General features: G+C 45.2%; 1 protein-coding gene across 4 annotated transcripts; it reads right to left on the minus strand.

The window, feature by feature from the left end:
* Window positions 1-879: 879 nt before the first annotated feature.
* LOC149371912 (alpha-tocopherol transfer protein-like) lies at window positions 880-24,405 on the minus strand. Of its 4 annotated transcripts, XM_089566217.1 has the most exons (8): window positions 24,157-24,400; window positions 18,983-19,066; window positions 14,702-14,782; window positions 12,879-13,001; window positions 8,454-8,705; window positions 5,444-5,637; window positions 3,740-3,850; window positions 880-1,512 (listed from the first exon to the last, which is right to left on the minus strand). In XM_089566217.1, the coding sequence occupies exons 2-8, from the start codon at window positions 18,990-18,992 to the stop codon at window positions 1,324-1,326; spliced, it is 960 nt and encodes a 319-aa protein (XP_089422343.1). In that variant the 5' UTR covers window positions 18,993-19,066; window positions 24,157-24,400; the 3' UTR covers window positions 880-1,323. The 4 variants fall into 4 exon arrangements, with proteins under 4 accessions (XP_089422343.1, XP_089422344.1, XP_089422345.1 ...); XM_089566218.1 differs by lacking the exon at window positions 3,740-3,850 and having other exon boundaries at window positions 24,157-24,405; XM_089566219.1 differs by lacking the exon at window positions 18,983-19,066.
* Window positions 24,406-24,596: the final 191 nt, after the last annotated feature.

A 24,596-nucleotide genomic window follows, 5' to 3' on the forward strand; every position in this document is an offset into this window, starting at 1 on the left:
AGACACAGTCTCTCAGGGAATCTCCCGATCTCGCCTAACTCCCGGCCACGCCCAGCTTCGTTTATTTATTTACTACGGATACTTCCAAGAGCATAAGGCGTTAAAGAAATTGTATATTTTTGCGTGGTTGTTTAGTGAACGGAAAACGCGCTATCAACAGGTTGCGCATTCCTGCGCCATTGTCAGGAGCTCCCCCTATGGAAGTAGTGTAAAGTTGGTGAAAGGCCCTTTGGTATGAGCAGGGCCGCCGTAGTTTTTTGAAACCGTCCTGTCGTATACTAAGGACAAGCTCGCTCCGAATCAATTATCGTATACATTGATTTATCCACCAGATCGCAATACCTTATGGCGGAGGCGATGGCGGGCAAACCGTGGCCAGGCACGAGCACCATTGCGGACCGATGAAGGCAAGCACTGAAGGAAAAGCTCACGCAGGGAGGCTTGGTCGAAGGGGCAGCCTTGTTGCCAAGGGGCCACCACAGAAACTATGTAGATTTGCAGTCCTCCTGGTCTTCGGAGGAGTTAAGCTGTTGCAGGGGGCTATGTTCTGACGCTGTTTTTCGCTTGATGAGCTCAGCAACCAACATGTAAAATTGGGCCGAGGCAGGCGACGTTAAGAGAAGATCGCGGGCCCCAGCGACAATCTCGGGTGTTAGCGACTCAGCGACGTGACGAAACTTCTGTGTCTTGGGGGTGATGCGTCAGTGGTCAACTTACTCTTTACTTGGGTGAGCCGCAGCTCAGAATCGGCCGTCCACAAATGGGGAAGGCGAAGGGACAGCGCAGAGACGACGCGAGACGGGCCATCATAGTGCGTGTGGTTGTGCTAACCAAAGTATGGGTCACAGGTTTGTCGCGTCAACCAGTCTGAGCCCGGGATGATGATGGAAGCAATGGGCGATTTATTTACAGTAGTGCCAAGGAACAATAGGCTGCCTTCAGCCAGCCGGAACCGGCTAGCGCGAGGTGTCGGCGCGAGGCGGAAGAACAACTCGGAAGCTCCTCTGTATCGTCGTCATCGGCGGTTGGTGCCGCCTGTGCTGCGTGATACTAGTGCCGCTTCTACAACGTCATGCCATCTGCGGTGTCGCTCTCTCTTTCCATGCGTGAGGCACCAGCAGAGAGGGCCCTCTAATAAACCGTATAGGAATACTGCTCCCGCTGCAAAATGTCAGGGGTTGGAAATAGAAGGGCTTCCCGGTCATTTGATTCTATGGAAGTATTAAGGCGAGGGACCTTTATTGCTACCGAAGTTGCCAAGAAATATAAAAGGTGTGACTATGACCGCAGTGCAGCGGGGAAAGACAGCTGCGCTGCCATCTGCTAGATGTAGGTGTTTTCTTTTCCGTAACCATATTGGCTCACTTCCTTAAAGTAATCGTTCCGATTAAGCAAGTCCCTTTCTAGCGCATCGAAGTCGTAGCTCTCGAAAGTACCTCCGGCTTCTTCGGGAATAACGTCAGCAGGGACGACACCAAGCAGCTTGCTCAATTCGTAACCGATGAGGTGAATCTGTAAAAAGAATTTTACGAAATTGTGAAAGCCCAACCAGAATTGCAGGTGAACAAAAAGTATGGTGAAACTGCTTGAAAGTAATGAAAGAAACTTTTATCTCATTCTGTGCTCAACCATACCGCACATCATGTGTATCAACGTAGGTGTTTTTCGAACAGTTTTCCATGAGGATAAAGTGCTTTGGACAAGCCTTTCAATGTCGTCTTTAAATGCACTGCAACCCGATGAGCTAGAAGCTGCAAGGACAATGCCGGTGCAACAAAAGCAACTAACGTAAGTATTGCAGTCATCAGACAACATGATGAGTATTTTTTATCACCTTTCTATTGAATGAGCTAGTAATGTATTCGCCCTCTCTCTTCTCCTAGAACAACACATGAATTTGGCAGTATTTTAAGTGACGAAACGTCAGCCACGCTGAAGCAAAATAGGCTACAAATGATACCGAGCCCTCAAAACAATCTCGAAGAAGGTAAGAATACTATATTATCATTATATCGTATCGTCTCTGTTTTGCGCTTTCTGAGCAGCGTGTGGGAGAGCATTGCGTTGGTGTTGGATCAAGAATCAAAGAAAGTCACCCCACTCTGATGGCACGAGAACGAGCAGTCAGCACTAGGCCGGGTCGGCATATTCTGCGCGCTCGGAGGTGTTTGTTTTCACATAAACATCTTTCACGCTTCCCTCTCCTGATTCCCAATCATTTATTTGTCCTCAGTAGCTGAGCGTGGTGCCTCAAGATGTTTTTAGAGTCTGACAAGAGAAACAGACATATGAAAATCACGCATTCGCAACTATCGTCGTATCGTCTAACGCTAATTCGCATCATGCAATGATTATTTTTTTACACTGTAAAAATTTTCATTATCTTTAAGGGGGGGGGGGGGGGGGGGGGCTCATAAATGGCAACTTACCGGTCGTCCAGTGACCTTTTAACAGATGTTTACTTCGACTCGGGCTCTCATTCATAACAGCAAAGAATAGCATAACCACGCATCACAGTGACAAGTCAAGCTAATAAGAATTTAAGTGAGGAATTAATTTTCTGCATAGGGACCAGCTACATGCCACCTAGCCGTGCAGCAGCGTACACTGCAAATAAAAATGAGTCCAAAGACTAACACAGGAGGTAGGCCTCATCGGCAGATACCTAGGCCTTGCAAGAGTAAAACCTACACTAACAGGAATGACACTTTACCAAAAATCTTTACGAAAGACATTCCTTGCGTTTCAAGACCGGTTAGGCGTATTCTTCAAGAGTGACCTTAATGGTTACTTCTAAGCGCTCTTAAGCGTGTCGGTCCATTGCGTTGGTCGGCCTACTGAATAAGCTTAGCTTGCACACGGTTGGCAGCTCTTCAAGCGACATGTTGATGGCCTCTCGCGTAGCCGCAATATGCTGAGGTTCTAAGAAAAGCCTCTAACCACATACCGATTTTTGGTTTTCACTAAAATCATGGGGCAGACACACAATACATCCCCTATGCCCCTTGGCTTCACTGACTGTTGAGTTCCGTTATGTATGACATAACGAGCCCCTCTTTTCCATTTCCTTGTTTTTCTCAATCGCTAACGAGGGCCTCGATTCAGGCAGTCTTGATGCCGTAGGCAGCATAGGAGGGTTCTCGCACAGTTTCCGCCCTCACCGTTCGACCACGTTCCTACGTGGCACCGGCGGTAATACAGGACGTACGACTTCCGCCGCCTTGGACGAGAGTGGCGCTGGTTGAACACTCTCAAGGTTCGTTGCACTGTACAGAAATACCCCCAAAAGCAGAAGGTTGGATAGCCGTCGCCGTAGCTCAGTTGGTAGAGCACCGGACGAGAAATTCTGAGGTCGTGCGTTCGGATTCCACCGGCGGCATGTGGTTGTTTTTTCTTCTGTTTTCTAATCAATTATTTCTAAAAAGTTATCGCCCTATTATTCTCGCGCAGATGAACACAAGTCGTTTAAAAAAAATATGCATCCCCTAAGCTCCTTGGTTTTGGTGACGGCTTGCGTCACGTACACAGATATTCGTGTTATGATTGATTTCTTAATTCTTATCATGCCACTGCCGGTCTCGAGGGGTGCGCACGCTCTTTCCTAAGAACCACACGCGTCACTCAAGACCGGCCATAGTCTGGAATGGGCAACAAAGCACAAATGTAGCGTGTTATCAAGCTGCATGGGAAGCTCGGTGAGAATACTGAAAGAGCAATATAGCAAACACCGGCTCCTTACCCTTTCTACGAGCTTCGCGCTCATGAAGGGTCTGGTGATTGCATAGAGCGCGTCAAACACAACTGATTCGTTAATGATGTAAATGGCTTTCACGCGCGCAGGGAAGCATTTCTGAAAGAAAACAAGAGAGAAAGAAGGCATGCTTATAGTGCACAGAATCATGCTGATGCAATCATTCACTTGCTGGCAACATCATGCAGTATGAGGAATCTACTAAGGCATGCCGGTTATCGTACCGCACGGAAATGATAAAAAAAAAAGGCTGTCCAGTAGCCTTGTTGGCACGAAACCAATACGTTCTGTTTTTTTTTCTGTTTTTTTTTTTGCAAGTGGGATTGTTGGTTTATCTCATTTTTTTAATTGATGAGATTGGTTTGGTTTCGTTAATCCGGTTTAATGCCCCAAGTGACTAAGGTTATGAGGGACGCCGCAGTGGAGGGCTCCGAGTAATTCCGACCACCTGGGGTTATTTGGACTGCACAGACATCGCACGGCACACAAGCCTCTAGCCTTTCGCCTCCATCGAAGTGCGACCGCCGCGGCCGGGATCGAACCCGCGTCTTTCGGGTCAGCAGCCGAGCACAATAACCACAGGGTTACAACGCTTGCTAATTCGAAGCGATTACCTACTAGCATTTATTTAATACCTCTGCAGGGGATCTTACTTTCGAAAGATTCCTCTCCTTCTCTGTATCATTTGGTCATAACGTCAGTCCTGACGAAAACAACAGCACTTGAGCAAATAAACGAAATCACAGTGGCCATGCTCAAATTTCTGTTTCTATATGCGCACGCCAAATAAGACGTCGCGCTAGCTAAATCGATGGCGTCCGCGCCGGTCGCCCGGAGCCCTCAAACACAGCGTTACCAGAGCTAGTGCAAGTAGCCTCAGCGCCGCAGTAATTATGATCCTTTTCAAGATGCGTTCTTCTTTCTCATTCGGGAAAACTCGTTTTACTTGTCACAACCATGCTTGACAAAATAGCGCCGGGGCATGTTTACGCAAATAAATTGCATCATAGGCGTGCATTCGGAAAAGCAATCGAATCCCGCTGATTAACGAACTCGCTTGATTAGAAGGCTGTTTCTTTTAACTGATGCTTTAGTATTGTCAGCACCGAATCTAGGAAAACGGATTCTCATAACTAAAAAAAAAAAAATCTGTTCCTGTCGCGTTCGAGTTATTGAGAGCCGCCTGTGGGCCACACAACATGGTCCGTCACAGTCTAAGTCAAGGCAAGCCGTGACCAATCACAGAGGGCCAAAAGCAAGGAATACGAAATGAAACGTAACAAAAAGCGACCCCACTAGGACTCATGGTTATAATAGAAAGCTTTGTATTGAATTTGAGACCACATTCAGTTTTTGGCAGAACGCTATCTTGATCGACACCCTTTTTTCTATTACTGAGAAGAAAGCAAAGAAAGGTGAGAAGTAAAGGAGCACACGTAGTGACCCTTTGCATAGCAGCTTCGCTGAATTCAAGCACGTCAGCGAACAGACACGTCGAACGTTGTAAAAAAGAGACTGCTCCTCAGAAGATTAGCTTTTCTAATCAACATCTGGATGAACATAAAGTAAAAAGACACACAAAAAAAGTCGATTACAGAAAGGCGACGTGCAGGTTAGCTCACTCGAAGAACAGTCTCAACTCCCACGCCCTATCAGATCTAAGTGGTTCATGCAGGAGGCATAAATTTTTACCTCAGTAATGTGCACAAGTTTCTTCATGACAAATGGTGTCAGGTGTGTCAGATGTTCGAAACCGATGCCATTGTTGTCCAACACAATCACTATGCCATGCTTTTGAACGTCTTCATCCAAAATCAGCCATTCGACGAGGATCAGGCAGGCTTTGACATAATCGTTCATTGTGCATACTGAAGAATCCCAGGGTCCTGGACACACAAGAAAGGCACATTTCCCGTAGAGCCGGTAAGAATTACCAGAGAACTTGCCAGGAGAAATTCCTTTTTTTTTTATTGTGACAAATCTGCCTCAATGAAACCAAGAAAAAAGCGGGAAGGTTTGTTATCCACTTAGACCATAGTGCGATTCAATATATATGATGTGTTTTGCATGATAAACTCTGCTCAAACTTTAATTTTAAAAAAACCTTAATCACTAGCAGGTTGTAAAAGTTTCAGCTCTGTGGATTTTGCCCAATTTCGTTCCGAAAATTTTATTTGCTCAAAAGTATATTCCAGCTCTGTTGTTGAAAATAGCGCATAAAACCAGACATGATTTAATTCCTCAGAAAGCATTTAGAATACTGAGTGTGTACTATCACAGGCATTACTAGCGCTTACATGAGAGTCTAATTTTTCTGCGTTCGCACTTCGGCAGCAGTAATGCTAACTTCAGTATTAGGAAACTAGTATATGATCTACTTCACTGAAACATTGGTACATCCTTGTTCCTTCGGATGCGCGGCTCCTGATCCCTTCGTCATCATCGTTTTCCGGCCCCAGACCTTCCACTTTCGTTGTTGTTGAAAATGGTTATTGACCAAATTGAGTATGAACCTCGTGATTGCTGTCTCTATTTCAGGATTCCATTGCTCGAAGCTCCTACAGCGGCCTGCTTACGAGCATTTCTAGCGCTCAGAGCAAGCGTTGAGCAGCGCGACCAGGGGTTGGGGAAGGGATTACAGATAAGGCCCTTTTTTTCTTGCAGGCTCGTAGCATGTGGTAGAAATCTGAAGTTTCTCCACAGTGCCGACATTCTGGCCTGTTAAGTTCTGGGTACCAGATGTGTAGTAATTAAGCGTTGTGAAAGGTTTTTTTTTATCCTTCTTAAATTTATATGTTCGTCCTTGCTAATTCTTTCCAGGGCTTGGTAAATTCTGGTCGTTCTAGCCTGTAGTTCTGTAGGATCTCAGCAAATGTGCAGAGCGGCACGTCATAGCTATGTCAGTCTGGGATAGTGCATGGGGCAGTAATTAGCGGGCATGGTCGTGGGCAAGTTCGTTGCCCCGTAACTCCTGGTATCCAGAAGCCATATTACGAATGCTCCTTCAGAGTTTGTATCCTCGAGGAATCGGGTGGCCTGCTCACCGACCTAGCCCTTGATGTAATTTCTACATGCTGTTTGAGAGCCTCAGATAACGACTGCTCTAGGCTGCGCCCGGATGACGAGGGCTATGGCTTTTTCCTCGGAACTCGCATGAAGCACCTCTCGTAATTGCAACGTCTCTGATTTTGATCGACGCGCCGCTTAGTATACATCCTGGATCAGTGACTACTACAGGAAAATTGCCGTCTAATGGTCCGGCTCCGTCTGTGTGTATTGTTGGTAGGGGTGTATTGAATTTCTTTCTAATATATTTTGCTCCAGCTTCTCTTCTGCCCTTGTTTTAATTAGGACGCATGACCTTTGGTTGTCTATCCGCTCTCTCCACAGTATCCAGTGGGAATGGTATTCCGAGCCTCTCGAAAAGCTTCCATTTAGTTGCAGTGGATGAGAGCCTGAACACGTGACATAGGTACGCCTCATTTAACTCCACCACCGTGTTGCGGATGCCGAGCCTTATGACTCGATCGCTTGGAGTGTGCAAAAGGAGTCGCACGGCTATTTCTTATATCCTTCACAATCGGAGAGAAACTAGTGATGGAGAAGGAAGAAGTGAAACGGTCTGTTTTTTGAAGCGCAGCCTTGCGAAGAAGGCTCCCATGTTGGCTGGACCGCATGGTGCCCAAGTCTCTTCCGTTGCGTACAAGTGGATCTGCCTCATTTTTGTAAGCCGAGCAGCGAGTTCTGGCTCTTTTTCGATATTAAAAAGGCTCTACACGCAGGTGTTAATGGATTCATTCTCTTTAAAACTTTTTGCAAAGATTCATGTATTTGGTTACCCTTTCAGCCGTATTTCATTTATGGCGCATTCCAATCAGCGATCCTGAGCACGTTGTCTTGATCCGCGAACCGAAAAGCGAGTTTTAACCGGCGATTTGAGTTCAAATCTGATTCAGATGGATTTCATGCAACTTCTCAGGTTCAGGGTAAGGTTCCAGTTCACCTATTGTAATGCGTCATTAGTTTGCGTTTCTTGATTTTATTATATGTATTCAATGCTGAATAGAAAACTAGCAGAAGTATTTGCAAGTATCTAGTTCCCATTCATCTGAAGTGACCGCCTTGCAAAATGTTTGCAACGTTAGGTCCCAGTGGATTCACCGAAACCAACCGAAAGAAATACAACGTTCGGTACAGCAAATTCGCCCTCGAACACTAACAGAAAAGGCAATAGCGCACTGTTTTCTATTTCGATTCTGTGCCACCGAGGCAGTTCACGCGAATGGAAGAAGTTTGGGGGAAAAATGGAAAGGACAGCAAAAATTGCAGGTGCTGCTAAAGAAGGACACATTTTCTTCATTTTGGAAATTTGTAGAAAGTCGCGGCAGCTTTTTAACTGCAGCCGCAGAATAGTTAATTAGGCCCATTTTTTAACCTACTCAGCCTTGGGAGATTTAATTAAACATAAACCTTATGGTGAAATAGTATTAAAGGCGACTGACAGATATAAGGTTAAGCACTGAGCCGATATGGCAGCGTACATATCCGCATCCATGTTCGGACTCGAGAGAGGAAACAGTTTTAATAAACGCTGCAATCCTCACACAGTCATGAATAGTTATGCTTCTATAGGAAGCAATACAGGCAACCACTATCACGAATGAACATGTGAATACTAAGAGGAAGGAAAGTAGACACTCGCCTGCTCTGAAAAGCACAACGCCTCGGCCGCTTGCGTCTCGTTGCCGTGACACAGCTGCGAGCTTATTCTTTCGACAGATGTCGTCGTACAACATAGTGGATGGCAAATAGTCGTCGAAAATCTCCGGCGCCTCCTTTCGCACTTTGAAGTACTTCTGGATGTTTTCCACTGCGGCGTCAACGCTGTACTTTCGGGAACGCAAGAACTTCATCAGGAACGCGTCGTCCATGGGGCAGCTCAGCGAGCCCTCATCTGGCCATAACAAAAGAAAAAAAATAAGGTGAGAATTAACCCAAAACGGAGTCATGTATCTATTGATTTCATAGACCATAGGCTCTTAGAAGCTGCGGGCTCGTGAGCTAAATAACTACACAGTGAAAGGGTGTGTGGTCTTCTCAAATATTCATAAGAGGAAGAGTGAATTGTATAAGGAAGGCAAGTGCTGGTTCGCCATAGAGAAACAGATACTCTAATGAAAACCGTGGTGTGGGACGACAAGAATGTGGGAGAGCACGTAAAAAGTAGAGCTTGTAGTTTAGTTGTCATATGTCCCTATTCCAGGGCTGTCATAATGATCGTGTCATAGAGATGTATGCAAATAAATTAAAGCATGCGTAAAGAGGATCTTTTTTCATGAATGCGGGGCATTTTTCTGGAGCCGGAATGCTGATCTGATCCTCTTTCATTGCACATCCCAAGGCCAGATATCAATAGTAAATAAAAACGCCGTGCCAGGGGCTCTGTTCAGTGTTAATGACTTGCTCCATATAACAACGACCATGAACGAGGTAGCGTGCGCAGTATGCGCTTGCATACTTTTAGTGGTTATAACTGTCAGGCGTACCGTCACCCGCGGTCATTTTTTTTTTTTTTCAGTGTTACTAGGACTCAAATGTGGTAAAGATTCTACGCCAGTTCTAATTCGTCTTCCTTTTTTTTTTTTGCTCGAAGAAAGAGCGATACATAAGCATTGTACTAATTTTTAATGCCATGATTATGTGCTCTCTTCATGCGATAGCAGACATACAATACAATAGCAGAGTTTAGCCCCATTCGCGCAACTAACAGTCACGGTAGAAGCCTAAGCTATTTTAATGTGAGAAACTGTTCCTCATACATACAGAAACAGTGTTTAGCGCGTTTAAATGTTTTCGACCAAGTCCATTTAACATGCGCATATCATCACTACTAGTTATGCTTTCGTTAAACCCCGCAAAGCCATTACATAAAGGCGGATATTAAACACAGTTGATGGACACACGAACGTCACATGAAGTCCGAGAGTTTTAAGTCGGTAGTAAAAGAAATAAAGTAATAAAACGGGAACTCTAAGCTTTCAGACGCAGGAAACACAGCGGTGAAAACAGAAGGGTGAATAAAAAGTAAAAAAAAAATCACTTAACAAGGCGAGTGTCCGGAGAAGAAAATTACTGAGGATTAGATATGGTAACAAGACGCGGAATTTGTTCCATGATCGAGCAGCTACATACCGTGGTTAGAAACAAAGCAATGCGTTACGAATGTGTAGGGGCAAGACTTTGCGAGAGTTATCGTTTCTAACAGCAAAAAAAAAGCCTTTTTCGTTAAGGTATATGTAAAATATTTGTGGAAGAATTGTTAGCCTCTGAATTCTACGCCTATCAGCATAGTAAAAAAGCGATATGGTTAGCTTATTGTCGTACACGCTAAGCTGATCGGCTGTGCTCACCTGGGATGTATCGGGCTGTTTTATTCTCTACGGACGCAAGGCGACTAGTGAGAGTTTGAAAAAGAGGTTTCCAAATTAAAGAGGCATATTCTGATTTAGACCAAACTACGCTTTGTAGACAATGAGTTAACGGTCCGTAATAGAAAAACGCAACCCCCGAAAGAAAAGAGCCAATACGGCTAGCCGCCCTCAATACATTCTAAAAATGGAGGTCCCAACATAGAGTGGCAGTATTTGTATTGAGACAGTGTTATGGGGCCATTTCTGGTGAAAGAATAGTTGTATTGAACAAGTATTTGGGACTGGAAAATATTTTGGTCCTGCTCTTAGAATCATTAGTATACATACCATTCAAAACGTCATAAGAATAACTTATCCAGGCCATCTTTAATATCCTTGCAGTTCGATGCAATTTTTAGCCATGTACAAAACGCAGTTATCAGAAACAAAAAACATATTCTTGACGAAAACTGAGAGGGAAAGTCCTTAAGATAAACAAGGAATATGAGAGGGTCCAGTTCTCTTCCTTAACGAACGCCTGAGCTTAATGAATATTTTCGGATTTACAGTTAGCAGATTTAACATAATGATACCTGTTTCGCAAAAAAAGTTCTATCCAATTTATAAATAATTAACAGATTTATATTGAGAGTTATATGCGCAAAGACAAAGTGACAGTGAGGTACCTTGTCTAATGGTTATTTAACATCAATAAATATGGTATGAGTGCCTTCTCAGGAATGCAGTATAGATATTAATTTCAAATAATAGTCTCAAAAGGCTAATTCCTCCGGAATCTGTTCTGGTTTACATCAATGAGATCATTTTAACCAAGGTGATTCCTACCATTTCAATAGATAATGTTTTCCGAAACCTTACTACATAAACTGTTTAGAGGGATAATGTGAAAGATGGGTACTAAATGGCGATCCCCACTTTGCAACGCAGAAACGACTATGGTGAATTTTCAGTCACTGGGAAAATTACCGTGAATAAGTAATTCCTAAAACAGGTTCGTCAGCACAATACTCACCGAGTGTTTAGCAACCTTCAAGAACTGCACAGATATTTTTGACCGGGCCCAGGGGCGCTCCGGCTAGACAGTTTCTTAAGTGCCGAAAGGCCGCATTATGGTGAAAGTTCAATTGATTGCGTGAGAGGTATAGAGCAGCGGAGAGGCGGAAAGTAGAGGAACGAAGAATTTCCGGAGCAATAGGTTGGAAAAGTGTCTTAATAGACGTTCTGGCTACAATTCCTCTCCACAAGATGAGCGAGACGATGGGAATTATAAAAACCGTTAGGCAGCGTGACACGACCTCAAAGCTGTTTTCCACTGCATGTTGCAATACGTATTCAAAGGATTCGACTGGGGAGAGTTAGGCTAAAAAGGTTCAATGAAGAAAACTTGATTAACCTTCTATTTTAGGATCAGATAGCTCAGCTGTGGAATTGCAAAGCATACTGTTGAGCTCAGCACGCAAGTAACGTAAAAATTAATGCGAAAGAAATCAAAGTGATTGTTAACAGTATGAGAAAAGAACATCATGTTATGGCACGTAGTGAGGTATTGCAAGTACAGAGGGCGCACATTTCAGTCAGCCATGTAATTAAGGTAGATTTAGACCATGCGAAAGAAATTAGCAGCAAAATATGATCGGGTTGCATGGTCTTTCTTTGGTGCTCGTGCTATAGACCGTCGAAAGGAAAGTATGTGAACTTTCCATCCTGCAAGTACACTAATAAGGAGCAGAGACGTGCAGACTAACGAAAAGGCTTCAAATCAAAACGAGAGCAACTGACGAGGTGCAGGAAGTAAAGGGATAGCGGTAAGGTGAAGGAAAAGAAAAGAGCTAGCTGCGGGCATTAAAGCACCTCGCGTTAATAATATCTGGCCCGGAACAAAGAGGAGGAACTGGGCATGGGAGGAGCATAGAATACAAAGAGCAGGTAACTGATGGTCTTTGAGGGTTACACAGTAGATCATAAGGAAACTAAAATTCAGCAGAACACAAAAGAAAGACAGGGGGGCACTATACACACGAAAGCCTGGTGCGATCAGATGGCAGATACTGATTTATGATGATGATGATTAATATGATGGTAGAAAGAGGGCAGGACGGGAGAGGTCTCAAGTAGGTGTTTTTCACCAAAAGCATAAAGGCGACCTATTTTTCTCAGTTGCTAACTTGCCCACAAATTTGATTCAAGTGTCTGGCTACGTTATCTCCGGTGACCAGACGCATTCAGTGTACTAGTTGAGCATGCAGAGGTTTCAAGAGAATAGCTGCAGATATGCGAGCGCGATTATCAGCTCATAGTCCAGCGGAAAGCCTAAATGAAAAGCCCCATGTCAGGGCCTTGCAAAAAGACTTGCTTTAGCCAGAAATAGTCTCACGAGTGCTGGATGCTTTCATTAAAAATTGGGAAGGTGCCCAATTAACGGTTCACAGCGAATATTTAGAGACGCAGCGCAACGAACGCAAAACAGAGTCACCCTACTTTAAGTGTTTTGTTCGGTGAATCTTTCTTTGGGCTACTTTCCTGAATACCCAAGGCTGAATGGGTCTTCTAAGTTACCACGTTTTCCAAATATGCCAGAAATCTATGTTTAGATTATTATAGTATGCAAAAAAAATATGAAAACGAACGTAGAAAATACATGTTTAAAGGCATGGCTAAATTTACAGTTATAAATAAATTGAATGCAGTATACAAACCCGACATTAGACTTCTTAGTTGCTTTAAAGATTCCTGTATGAGTTCAGGTGTTGTTTCGATTTCATCGGCTTCTTCTTTCTCCATGTCGTCTGTGGTCTTTGTGTCCCCGAAAGCCGAACCAGCTGCAAAAGAATCATGAACTTGCAGTTATTCTATCACTGTTACCGTCTTCATAATGAAAAGCCCATATGTTGCATTCTTGTTTTCAATTGTGCGAACGAAATGTGACGCAGCGTAGGGAAATGTAGGACGCTAATCATGCAGGTTACCACAAAGCTAATGGAAGTTAAACAAGAGGCGGGTGGCAGACCGTTTCCACTGATTAAGCGATCAGTTATCGCTTTAGTCCATTAGGAGTCGAAGAGAGCGCCAGCCACGGTGGAATTTTCATCCTGCCTGTCACAGAATTTGAGTCATAGGGTATTCAAGCTGCTACTTCAGAAACAGGAATACAAATTTTTCTTCGCATTTCTGAACTGGCAACTTCGAAACCCTATAACTCAAGTTCTGTGATAGGCAGGAAGGCAATTCCACCCTTATTGCATTCCTTTATGTCATGAGAACCCATAACACACATTTCAGCAAGTTTCCTGCAGAAAATTTTATTGAAAGCTCTTCACGAAAAACTTGCACAACAATTACATAAGCGCTCAAGGAATTATTTTACATGACATTGAAACGCATATTTAGAATGGGCACACAAATATACATAATAATTTTTTCAACTGCGCATGCTACACAAGGACACAAGACGAGGAAACACACACACGAGCGCTGAACTGCAACTTTATTTGAGAAAAGGCGCCAACCTCTACATATATACCCTCAAGGAACCGCCCACTAGGGTAAAACCTAAAATCACTGCACGTGTCAAGCCATAAGCAAGAAAAAATATACTCTTGAATATTTTTTCTTGCTTATGGCTTGACACGTGCAGTGATTTTAGGTTTTACCCTAGTGGGCGGTTCCTTGAGGGTATATATGTAGAGGTTGGCGCCTTTTCTCAAATAAAGTTGCAGTTCAGCGCTCGTGTGTGTGTTTCCTCGTCTTGTGTCCTTGTGTAGCATGCGCTGTTGAAAAAATTATTATGAATAACCAACTAGCCCGTGAGCTCACCCTGTTACAATATACATGTTCCACGAAGATTTCTTAACTGTGACTTCAATAACTTTTTTTTTAAGACTAGTCTCCCCTCTTAAAGCGCTATTACAGTCAGCTCTCGGGGGGCGGGGGGGGGGGGGGGGGGGGGGGGGGGGTTACCGGGAAAGGCGCAATATATATTGAAGTCATGAAGCATCCGCGGCAAACACAAAAGACGGCGGCCGCACGATTTTTCTCCGCCCGTCCGCTTTTTAAACAGAGCAGATATAAAGTAAAGACATGCAAATGCCACAGCTATGCTGCATAGCTCTGAAGGCAGAAAACATGGGAGCCTTCAGCACAATCTGCAGCGCTTCGCCAACGATGCCTATTACGTTTCTATAAAAGCGCGCGGAGATATTGTATTAACGTGTTAATATTTTGATTTTCGAAGCCTTGACGTTCATAAGGATTCCTTCATGTTCAAAAGCATACAGCAGTTTAGAGAGATTACATACTATAAAATTTTCCTTTGAATTATTGAAGCCCGTAACGCCAGTGACTGATTTCAACACTTTAGTCAGAATATAAAAACGCAGAGCCATCTGCTAAAAATTCATGACAAACGGACAAAACTTCAGCGGCCCCACTAACAAGCGGGCTGTTCGTAAACCAAGAAGAACAGCAGCAGCATCGGCAAGTCTCTTTACAACACAATAGGTGACATAGATTTACTTTTCACCTCGTTTTGTCGCTGACGTTACCCAGGAGATCGCCAAGGAAGTAACAGTGCTCCTGTTGTGTCCACCTGGGCTAAAAGCTCCTGCGTTGTGTTAAGAAAGAGGGCGCTGAAGGTCCTTTGAACGACACAATCTCGATGCGAAGGTAGCTCTGAATAAAGACCCGGATTTCATGCTTCGCCTGCTATGCGACACCGGCCGGACGTCCTTGAACGGTAGCGCTTCCCATTTGGCGCTGTCAGGAGCGGGAGGCCAAATAATAGGTCGTCTTTTTATTCTGTTTTGTTTATGCAGTGCTCGCTTCATAGAGCAGCGTTCGTGTTTCTTAAACGTAACAGGGTATCATTCGCTTTGCTGTTTTTATTATATACAAGTACGGAGCATACCTGGCCCCCTCGTCAAAGGCCCGCGCGGTGCGCATGATTAAATATGCAGTGTAGAGCCTTACGTGCTACCTGCCACGGTGGCTCAGTGGTTAAGGCGCTCGTCTACCGAGCCGGAGTACCCAGGTTCGCACCCGACCACGACGGCCACGTTTCGATGAAGGCGACACGCAAAAGACGCCCGTGCACTGTGCGATGTCAGTGCACGTTAAGGATCCCCAGGGGTTCGAAATTATTCCGGAGCCTTCCACTACGGCACCTCTTTCTTCCTGTCTTCTTTCACTGGCTCCGTTATCCCTTCCCTTACGGCGCGGTTCGGGTGTTGACCGAGATATGTGAGACAGTTACTGCGTTATTTCCTTTCCTGAAAACAAATTTTAATTTTTTTTTTGTACGTCCGCTGTAGAAACGCAGGTCCGTCGCTAGTAGGTGTTGTCGCTATGTTTGATCACGTGACCACGCTCATGCGGGGTATTGACCGCATATAAGGCCATTCTTTTTACTGCTGCCGGAGTACGCGCGATAATGCCAAGGAAATTTCCTCAGAAGGCACTTCAGTGTCCCTATAAGTTTCTCGCTCTTTCACATATCATGAAAAGCGCTGAATTCGAATTACATCTGAAAGAACGCCGTAGGAAAACTCTTCTTCTCAACCTGACTACGCTGCGAAACAGTAAAGTCTTAGCGGATAAAAATAAAATGTCGGGTGCATACAACAGGAAGCAAAACCAATGACAAATTCTAAGAAATACTAAATGCAACAGCTGCGAAGCTACTTCTGTAAGTATACTTCATTAGGCAGATATCAGACGGGAGATATCTCTAATAGAGGACTTCTACAAATATGTCATGCCGAAGTGTACCTTTGGCGCGTTAATGAAGGATACTAGACAAAAAAAAAGGCGCTCAAAACGACGAGACAGGAAAAGGTTCAACCAAAGAGCTACTAGCAGAATAAAGCTTATCGTGATGCGCGATGTAAAAACTAGCGTTGCCAAAAAAAGAACGGGAAAATTAAGCGACGTAAGTAGCAAAGCGTTTGCAGCACGCTACTGTGAAGCTTGTGCAAAGTTAATTATTACTGTGAATAAAATAGCAAACAAAAACTGGAGGGGACATTAAGCTGCGCCTTAAGGCTGTGACGCAATATCGTAATCGGTTAATTCCCATATACGCATATGGTCATTCTCTACTTTGCGTACATCCATAAATCCCTGGGAGTCCTCGTTCCCCTCCCGGCGCAGTGGTGCAGCGGTTAAGCGATGCGCCCCTGCCCTGCGATGGAAGGTGCTCATAGCGGTGAGCCTTGTGTAGCCCAGCTTGCTCTTCCCGAGCGACCTAGTCATTAACTTAACTGCCACCTGCCACGGTGCGCAGTTTTCTCACTATCCGGTGGGCAGGTTGTGATGGCGCTACAAGGTCACGTGACCTAGGTCGCCCACCTCTTGCCAGTTATGCATGCACAGTCCATGCCAAAAGCACGCAGGCCGCGTAATTTTAACCGTGCAGTGGAGTACTTACGTTGCCCCTTAAGGAAAGGACGGCGGCTTTCAGCCATTTTTTTTTATGTTTGATGAATATACATCAGAATTTTCGTGCGTATTGACAATGATTTTATGACTGCTTTCACAAAATTTAAGTATGTATTCAGTAATATACCTCAAGAATGCTTTCTTTATTTTTAATTTTTTTTAATGCAGAACCACGGGCAAAGCCTGCAGACTGAGCATAATCTGTTAAAAAATTGGATTAACATCCACTGCAGTTGAGTATGCATACTACAGCACAAGACATGCTTAGATTTTTTTTTTTTTTTTCGTGAAAAGAACACATTTTTGGATCGGCCAAGAATGTATAGCAGCAACTGTTGAAATGGAGAAACGCTTTGGGGGCGTAAGTAGAAAACCAGCGAAAAGGACGCATTCACAAGAAGAAGTACACAGGACAACGCTGGAAGTATGCTGGAAGTACGCTGGAAGTATGTTCTGATGTTGGCGATCCACCGAGTAAAGAATTTTCAGTTGTGTTTCACCTGGAACATAACACTAACCTGAAAGCGGCGGTTAGGAATTTTAGCAAGGGTAGAGTCAGCAATCGTGCTGCCAAAATTGTGAACGAGTCGTCTCTCGCCGAAAGCGTGACTATAATCTGGACCCCAGCACACACCGGTCTCGCCGGCAACGAGGCTGCCCACATGCTCGCCCGCTCTTCGCTACCTCGGGGTGCTGCGGATGCCTCTACAACATCATCTAAAAGCAAAGAAAGTATTGGTACGTTTAGGGATGTAACCGAAAATCTGAAGAAAGACCGGAGGATATATCCGCCACCGGATAGATCCCTGAGTAAAAAGGAGTCGTACGACTGCAGAAGACTCCAAGCTCGAAATTTCTTCTCGCCCCTGTGGAGGAGTTGGACGGATGCCAGAGGGCGGAAGAGGGACGGTGTAGAAACCGAAATTTGTAAATTTTGCGGCCACGTGGCAACATTAGATCACATAATTTGGAGATGCGTTCGTGCCCCAGGGCGCAACGCGATTAAAACTAGCGATGAATGGGAGAGCACGCTGAGAAGCTCCGACGAAAAAACTCAGCGCTTCGTCGTCCGCCTGGCGGCCGAGGCTGAAGACCTCTTCTCCTAGACGGGATCGGATGTCCTCCGGCCGCGGTGCGACAGACTGCCTCCCCGGACGCCTGCGTGCGGACCCGGAGGTGGCTGCCGCGCCATATTCGGCGGAAATAAATGTTCTTCATCCTCCTCAGTTGTGTTTCCAGCGTTGTCCTGTGTACTTCTCCTTCTTGTAAATGCGTCCTTTTCGCTGGTTTTCTACATACCATGCACCAACTGGCCCAACAGGCTACGCTTCTTCAATGCTTTGGGGACCTAGCCGGAAATTTAGTTATGTGGGGAAAGGGCCTCTGCTCCCGGCGCAATGAGTGGTCATCGACCCCAGATGCATTTTCTATATATATACCCAGCGAAGTATCTGGGTGCCCCTCAAGTATGTAACAAAAAGAATTACGATTACTGGCGGCATCAGGTGCAAGAAACGCACGAAAAATGCTGGGAAGTGGAAGGGTATCTGTCTTTCGCTTTTTTTCCCGTGCCACCGTGTGTAATCTGCTTCTTGTAAGTAGGCTGGGGTATCTGATGCAATTACTGCACTTTTCGCGCCTAAACGTGTTTGCCTTTTTGTGAAAGGTGCGTTTTTTGAAAGGTGAAAGGTGCCTGTAGAAAGTGCAGTCGAATGAGCTTGTTCAGCCGAGTGAAGGATGCGGATCTGAGACTTAGGCACCTTTTTGCATGGCAGCTAACAAGCCGGTTTATATTTACCGGCGATCCAAGGCATCCATCTTTGTGTATGGTCTGCCAGGTGCAGCTAAGCCCTACGCTAGCTGATTATGTACTTGATACAATTGTTGTGTCAGGGCCTGTTTTCGATAAGGAGGTTGTTGGCAGTGCTCCTTTTATGTCGGCTTGTTTCTGAAAAGGTTATCTTTCTTCAGTGAAAAATTAAACACTTTACAGAGATGTGTGTGATAGAATTTTAGCGATCCCTCTGTACAGAGCCTTGGAGACTAGAGTCCCGGGGCCAGGATGTACTGAAGCGAGTCAACAGAACACAGGTTTCATCGGACACCAAGTCCTTTTTCTTTAGGCTCCACACTGGAACGTTGCCAGTCAAAACATCCGTAGAGGGACCGGGATTTTACATGCCATACATCCAAACTATACATGCCAAACTGTGCATCCCATGTTTTTTTTTATTATTATTATTGCTGATATGTGATTTACTTTTGGGATCTTCTCCAGAGAACAATCTAAGAAGAGTTCCCAATAGATTCATAGCTTATTCGGCACTTGAAATGACGACGGGATTCTATCTGACGTTATTATGCTGACCGGGCTCCATTGTTTATGGCGGTCGGCGGTCTTGCATGGCCGGTTTCCATTGTGATCCGGACATGAGACCCATCGGCTGTTTTTCTGAGAGAGAGGAGAATGAGGAGCAGTAATATTAGTAATAGCAAAAATAGTAGTAGCAGCAGTAATTAATAGTAATAGCAATAATAGTAGTAGTAGCAGCAGCACTAGCAGTAGTACTAGTAGTAGTAGTACTAGTAGTAGTAGTAGTGGTAGTAGTAGTAGTAGTAGTAGTAGTATTAGTAGTAGCAGTAGTACTACTACTACACTACTACTGTACTGCTACAACTATTCTACTAATACATTTATTGCTACTATTACTACTACTACTAGACTACTACTGTACTACTCTTAGTATTCTACTACTATACTACTACTGCTGGTGATCCTGCCCATCGTTCTTGTTACTTGTTCTGCCGTTTCTGCTAGGCTCTTATTACCTCTTAATTATTTTGTTGTTTGCGATAGGCAGCTCAAGGAATTTGGCCCGTGGGACTTCCTGAATTCTAGATCCATTAAACCCCACCCCGATGGGGTTGCCGTTTCTCCCTTCACTTAATATTAGGAGTTATTATTTATTCGGGGTGCATGTTATCCCGCATTCTTCAGCATACGCTTGTTCTGTATTCAAGTACAAGTGCCAGCCCTCCGAGGCTGACGCTTTTTGCCAGCCACGAATTACGAACTTGTGTAGCCGCGCTATAACGAAGTCCGAGTTATACGATTATTCGGCGAACCCTGACGAAGCGTTACCCACTTAATAACACTTGCGCACTCGAGCTACAAAAGCGAGTCCGTTTCAGTCACCAAAATGGGCTCCTGACGGTTCACCCCACTCGACCAAATTCATTGGATTCTATCGGTCATAGAACAAGCCACCGCGCTATTCTAGCGCGACCACATAGATCTCTACGTGTGAACATAGAAAACCAACACCCTAGCTCCAGGCTGCGCTTGTCCATCTTGCGTGGCCTAGCAGCAGCATTGGCACAGGTTTTCACACGGTCGGTGTTGTGTTTACTACGATGGGCACATGACCAAGGGTTCGAGCTTCGCGCAAGCCGAAGGCACCAACCAGCCATCACCGCACTTATACAATGGGGCACCGCTGTATAAGTGGCTGAGGAGCGGCAGAGCGGCTCGCAGCAAAGAAACGCGCTTCCAAGTACACAACGGAGACGCATACTTGCATGTTCTCATGACACGGTCACTGAATGGTAAACGTATTCCAATGGCCACGCAGTTTGGTCGGCCGTTTCAGACACGGCACTTACTTGTGCTTTTGTACTTGCCTCGTACTTCATTCTAGGCACCGCAGCATATCTGACGCAGGTCGGCATTTTTAATGCCTTATGGGAAACGATACAGGCTGAACGCTCCGCAGCAACAGAGCTCTCGACACATGTCACGCGCATCGCACACAGCGCTTCAAACCCAGCTGCTTCTTTTCCTCTGGCTGTTAATGCATGCGCTGACAAAGCAGTGGTTCCCAGGTGACTTCTTGTACTTCCAGAAGGATGACACTGACATGTTGAAGCAATCAGAGAAGTTGCAAAGCCCACTTGTTATGCACGGCACATAGACACTTCATAGCTTCGTAGCATTTTGGCAACCTGGTGGAAGGTGGCGCATGGGTTTAAGAATATGTGCGATCCGGCACCGGTGCGAGAGTATCGTATTCTGGTCTATATGGAGCCCATATGGAGCAACCCGCGATCCTCTACCGCGATTCACTTCCGCAAAGGCGCCGCTTGCTCATTTAGCGCTTGTGACAGGTGCAAGCTGACACCTGCCACTGCTTAGGAGACGCTGGCTCCACGCGTAAACCCATCGCGGCAGCGCGACACATATGCGATATCCTCCTCATACTAGGGAAATTAGCGCATGCATTATGATCCTTATTTTTCCATATCGACTTTTTATAGTGGAGATGTGAAAATAATAGCTACATTAGAGTTGGATACGACTCAAGAAAAAGTGTAAAACGACCCTCACAAGAGGCTCTCCAAGCAAGTAAGTGGACCTATTGTCATGGCATCGACTTTAACCGGTTCGAGCATGCTGGCGTGACATTGAAGGTGGCTAGCATGTGCACGGCGCTTCCCTGCTACGACGCGACAGTAAGTCGACGCCATTGGTAGGAGATGATGGGGATTCTCTCATTTCATTCTTGAGGTATAGGTAACTACCGCGAGCCCCCTTTTTAAGCACCGCACATATGTCACCTCATTGCCCTGCCTGCCTTTCTCTTATTTTCACAAAAAGCGCTGCCAGCGTCGTTTGAGAAAACAAGTCCGTCGTAGACTTCAAAAACGCCCGGACACAAAATTTGCAGAATGCATCCAGGCTCGTAGCCTGTGACCACGGCAAAGTTAAATATTGAAGAAAAACCAGCGCGGTAGATGGGACAAAGATAAGGAGCGACACACGGTATGGATCAATACAGACCCATATCGACTAGTCCAGCTCACCATTTTTTCTACAGCAAATTTACTAAGCTTCGCCTTGATCTGATTTCCTGCTTCCATTATCAATGTCTCCTGAATCTTTATACCAATTCTGTAATCATTAAAATCTCTTTCACTCTTTCTCTCCGTCACTATAGTAAAACACTGTTTATGGTTTATGGGCGTAATATGTCCCTAACCGTGTCCAATTTATGTTATTAATTTCGACGAGAAGATTGCAAACTTGCATTCTTCTTTAAATACAATGCATTATTTCCCTTTATTAAATGTGCAGTCTTCATTTTGCTTTGTAATTCCATTGCTATTTGCTCCCTGAACGGTGCACCTACTCTTCTGTCTTCTGTCTTTCGCTGGCACTTATCATAGCTTCATTTATAGCTTTTTTTTGTGCTCTACGTTTTGGCCACTGAGACGACCTACCAGAGGCATAAAAAGATTAGCACTACTGACGTGCCACCGGAGCGGCAGACGATAATGCTGGGCGCTGCGGTTACAAACGCGCCGATAAAGAGTGCTAGGCGGGTTCGCGAACCGCGGCGCCGCGCCAGCCGCGTGTTGCGATTTCGTAGCTCCGCTGTCGTCACTTGTGCTAGTCTTTTTTGCTCATGTCCGTTCATCGGTTCTATTCTTTCTTCATGGTGGATAATGGTATCGATGGATACCACCATGGCTACCAGTAACTGTGATGAGAAAAAGAATAAGGAGAGCATAAGCAAACGCTCAGCTTGTATGTGACGACGAAGAAATCGTGGTTTTCCCACTCTTAACATTATACCAAAACATTAAATAGGGAATGGAAACATCCGAGATTTTCTCCCATTAAGAAAATCAAGGTCCTACAATCGTTAATTAAGATCAAGCTGTCGATTTTTTGGCGATCGTAATGGTAGTGTCTGGGTGGATTATTTCTTCATACAGCATATATGTGATGCTCTTAGTATTCGGACTTCATTAAAATTCGCCCGCTGCTATCAAGAGAAAAATGAGAACAGTCAAGGTAGAGAGTTTACCTATCTGCCGACGAAGCGCCCTACCTCAGGCCTAGAGTTGAACCAACTGCCTTTCATGGCAAATATTGCGATTCACTCTAGCTTCTATTCTACTCACTTAATCTGGCTACACACTGTTTCCAAAACTTTAGGAACACCAGCTTGGGAAGGAAATCTTGTCAGCTAATGGGACAATAGAGGTCGCACGTGTGTGGTTTGTCCTGATTGAATGAAGTCTCTAATAGGAAACAAGCGAAATATTTCCTCAGATGTGGGACAAGTGAACAAAACCAGTCAGGGTACTAGTCGGCTCACGGTTAAAGGGATACTGAACCCAAATCTTAAAATTGGACATAAACACTGAAAATAGATTCTCGGAATGTGATCACACCGAAGTCTTGTAGTCACTTCTCATATATTTTCAGCGGATGGTTCTAATTTAGATGTTTTATGAGCGTGCGCCAAACCCTCCCGGCCGGCACGAGAGTAAGAGCGCGACGTCATGACACCCTCGTCCGACAGGCAACCGGTCGCGTCACGCGCGATGTCGCACTGCAGTTTGAGTAGACCAAGCTATAAGGCTTCCAACGTCCGACGCTGCCGACGCAAAAACGGCAAAACCCGCGAGTAGTGATGGCAGTCGTGCTCCTGAGGGAACAGTGGGCGCGCGGGTGTTATGACGTCTAGTCGCAGCTTCCACAGGCGGCCGCCAGGCGCAACAATACAGCAATAAATCGCAAAAAAAACGTGCTATCTGCCTTTTTTCGCTAAAATGCTTGTCGCATTCATAAATTTAGCAGTCAAGCTTTTGTTCACATGTAAAAGAGCAGCGCCAAAAGTTTAGCTCAGTATCCCTTTAATACAGGTAAAGTTCTACAGGCTCAAGAAAGGCGAACAAAAGCATGAGAAAACAGGTGACAGAAGGGCAGGAACATAGAATTGCATGAATTTCAATCCAACAAAAAAAAATAACTCGCAAAAGCAAGTTGGCAGACGTGCGCTGCGTGTCAACTATACCGAGCGTGACTGATCGGGGAGGTTGGTAACTCATGGCAGCTAGGAATCCAACACAGCGCAACTTTTACACACCGCGGTCGTGTCTCGTCTTTCCTTCGTCCTTGCCTAAAAGTTGCGATTCTTAGGTGTCTACTCGCCCACAACCAATCAGCCCGCATACTTACCTTAGTCTATCTGTGTGTTCGTCCTTTTATAGTGCTGCAGGAATTTGCTTTAATAAGAGAGGGACAAGTACATTCGACCAAAAGAGGTCTGCAGCTCAAAGTGATGAACGGTTGTCGACAACCTCAACTCCAAAAATTCGTGAGGTGTGGAGCATACGTTTCGCAGCGCTCGTACATCACTGCGGACCTTCGATCAAAAGCACTGACCTGACAAGTCACCTTTCAGTGTCATGCTTTATGGTGTCTCTGGTCACTTCGCGGGTTAAGTCCTCTGGTTCCAGGGAAATCGCAACTTCTTGTATTTAACTGCTAGGCAGCTTTATGGGTAGTACCTGCAACTTCATTGCTTTTTTTTCTTTCTCCTCAGTAACCTCTACCCTGCAGCCACTGGACACGCGAGTTGTGTTGAGGTTGTTGAAAGCTACTGACGGGGTTAGCCCGGCTGATTCTGCCCGAAACTGCTCCACCATAGCGCCACTTAAAGGTTAAATAAGGCCCATAAATCAGGCACATACCTGAGATCTGGCTGACCTACATCGCCATACACACAATCACCCACAATAGTCAACAGTCAACTCCTGCTACCACCATCTGGAGCTCACCATCATGCCCTACGCAATTGTCATTCGAATCGTGCGTGGGACAATTCTCGGGTTCCCGTGCTAAAACTTCGCTCCCACTTAAATCAGCGGCCTATCAGCCGCGACGAGACGACTAGAATCAGAGGAAGGCTGTTGGCCCAGATATGCTTCTTTTGCATCAGTTGCCACGCGCTCTCTTTCAACAGCAACGCCAGAAGCCCCGTATCAGCATTGAGCAATGTCTTCCACGTATGCGCACTCATAAACACGCGCGAAGGGAAGCTTGCATATCGGCGCGTCGTGGAACGCTATCTTCTGAAGGTTAACATCCTCTACTGCGTGCGTATAGAGGCCCTCCCGCTCCCTCCTTTTCT

The sequence above is a fragment of the Amblyomma mixtum genome, chromosome 1 (assembly GCF_055824585.1).
Source record: "Amblyomma mixtum isolate Tamu chromosome 1, ASM5582458v1, whole genome shotgun sequence".
In the NCBI taxonomy this organism is placed as follows: Eukaryota; Metazoa; Arthropoda; class Arachnida; order Ixodida; family Ixodidae; genus Amblyomma; species Amblyomma mixtum.

What these genes read in the sequence shown, in the direction of transcription:
- LOC149371912 (XM_089566217.1), bottom strand. An exon ending in ACTAAGAAGTCTAATGTCGG is followed by an intron (nt 8,706 to 12,878) that starts GTTTGTATACTG and finishes TGTTATGGCCAG; the next exon opens with ATGAGGGCTCGCTGAGCTGC. An exon ending in CGTTGTGCTTTTCAGAGCAG is followed by an intron (nt 5,638 to 8,453) that starts GCGAGTGTCTAC and finishes TTGTGTGTCCAG; the next exon opens with GACCCTGGGATTCTTCAGTA.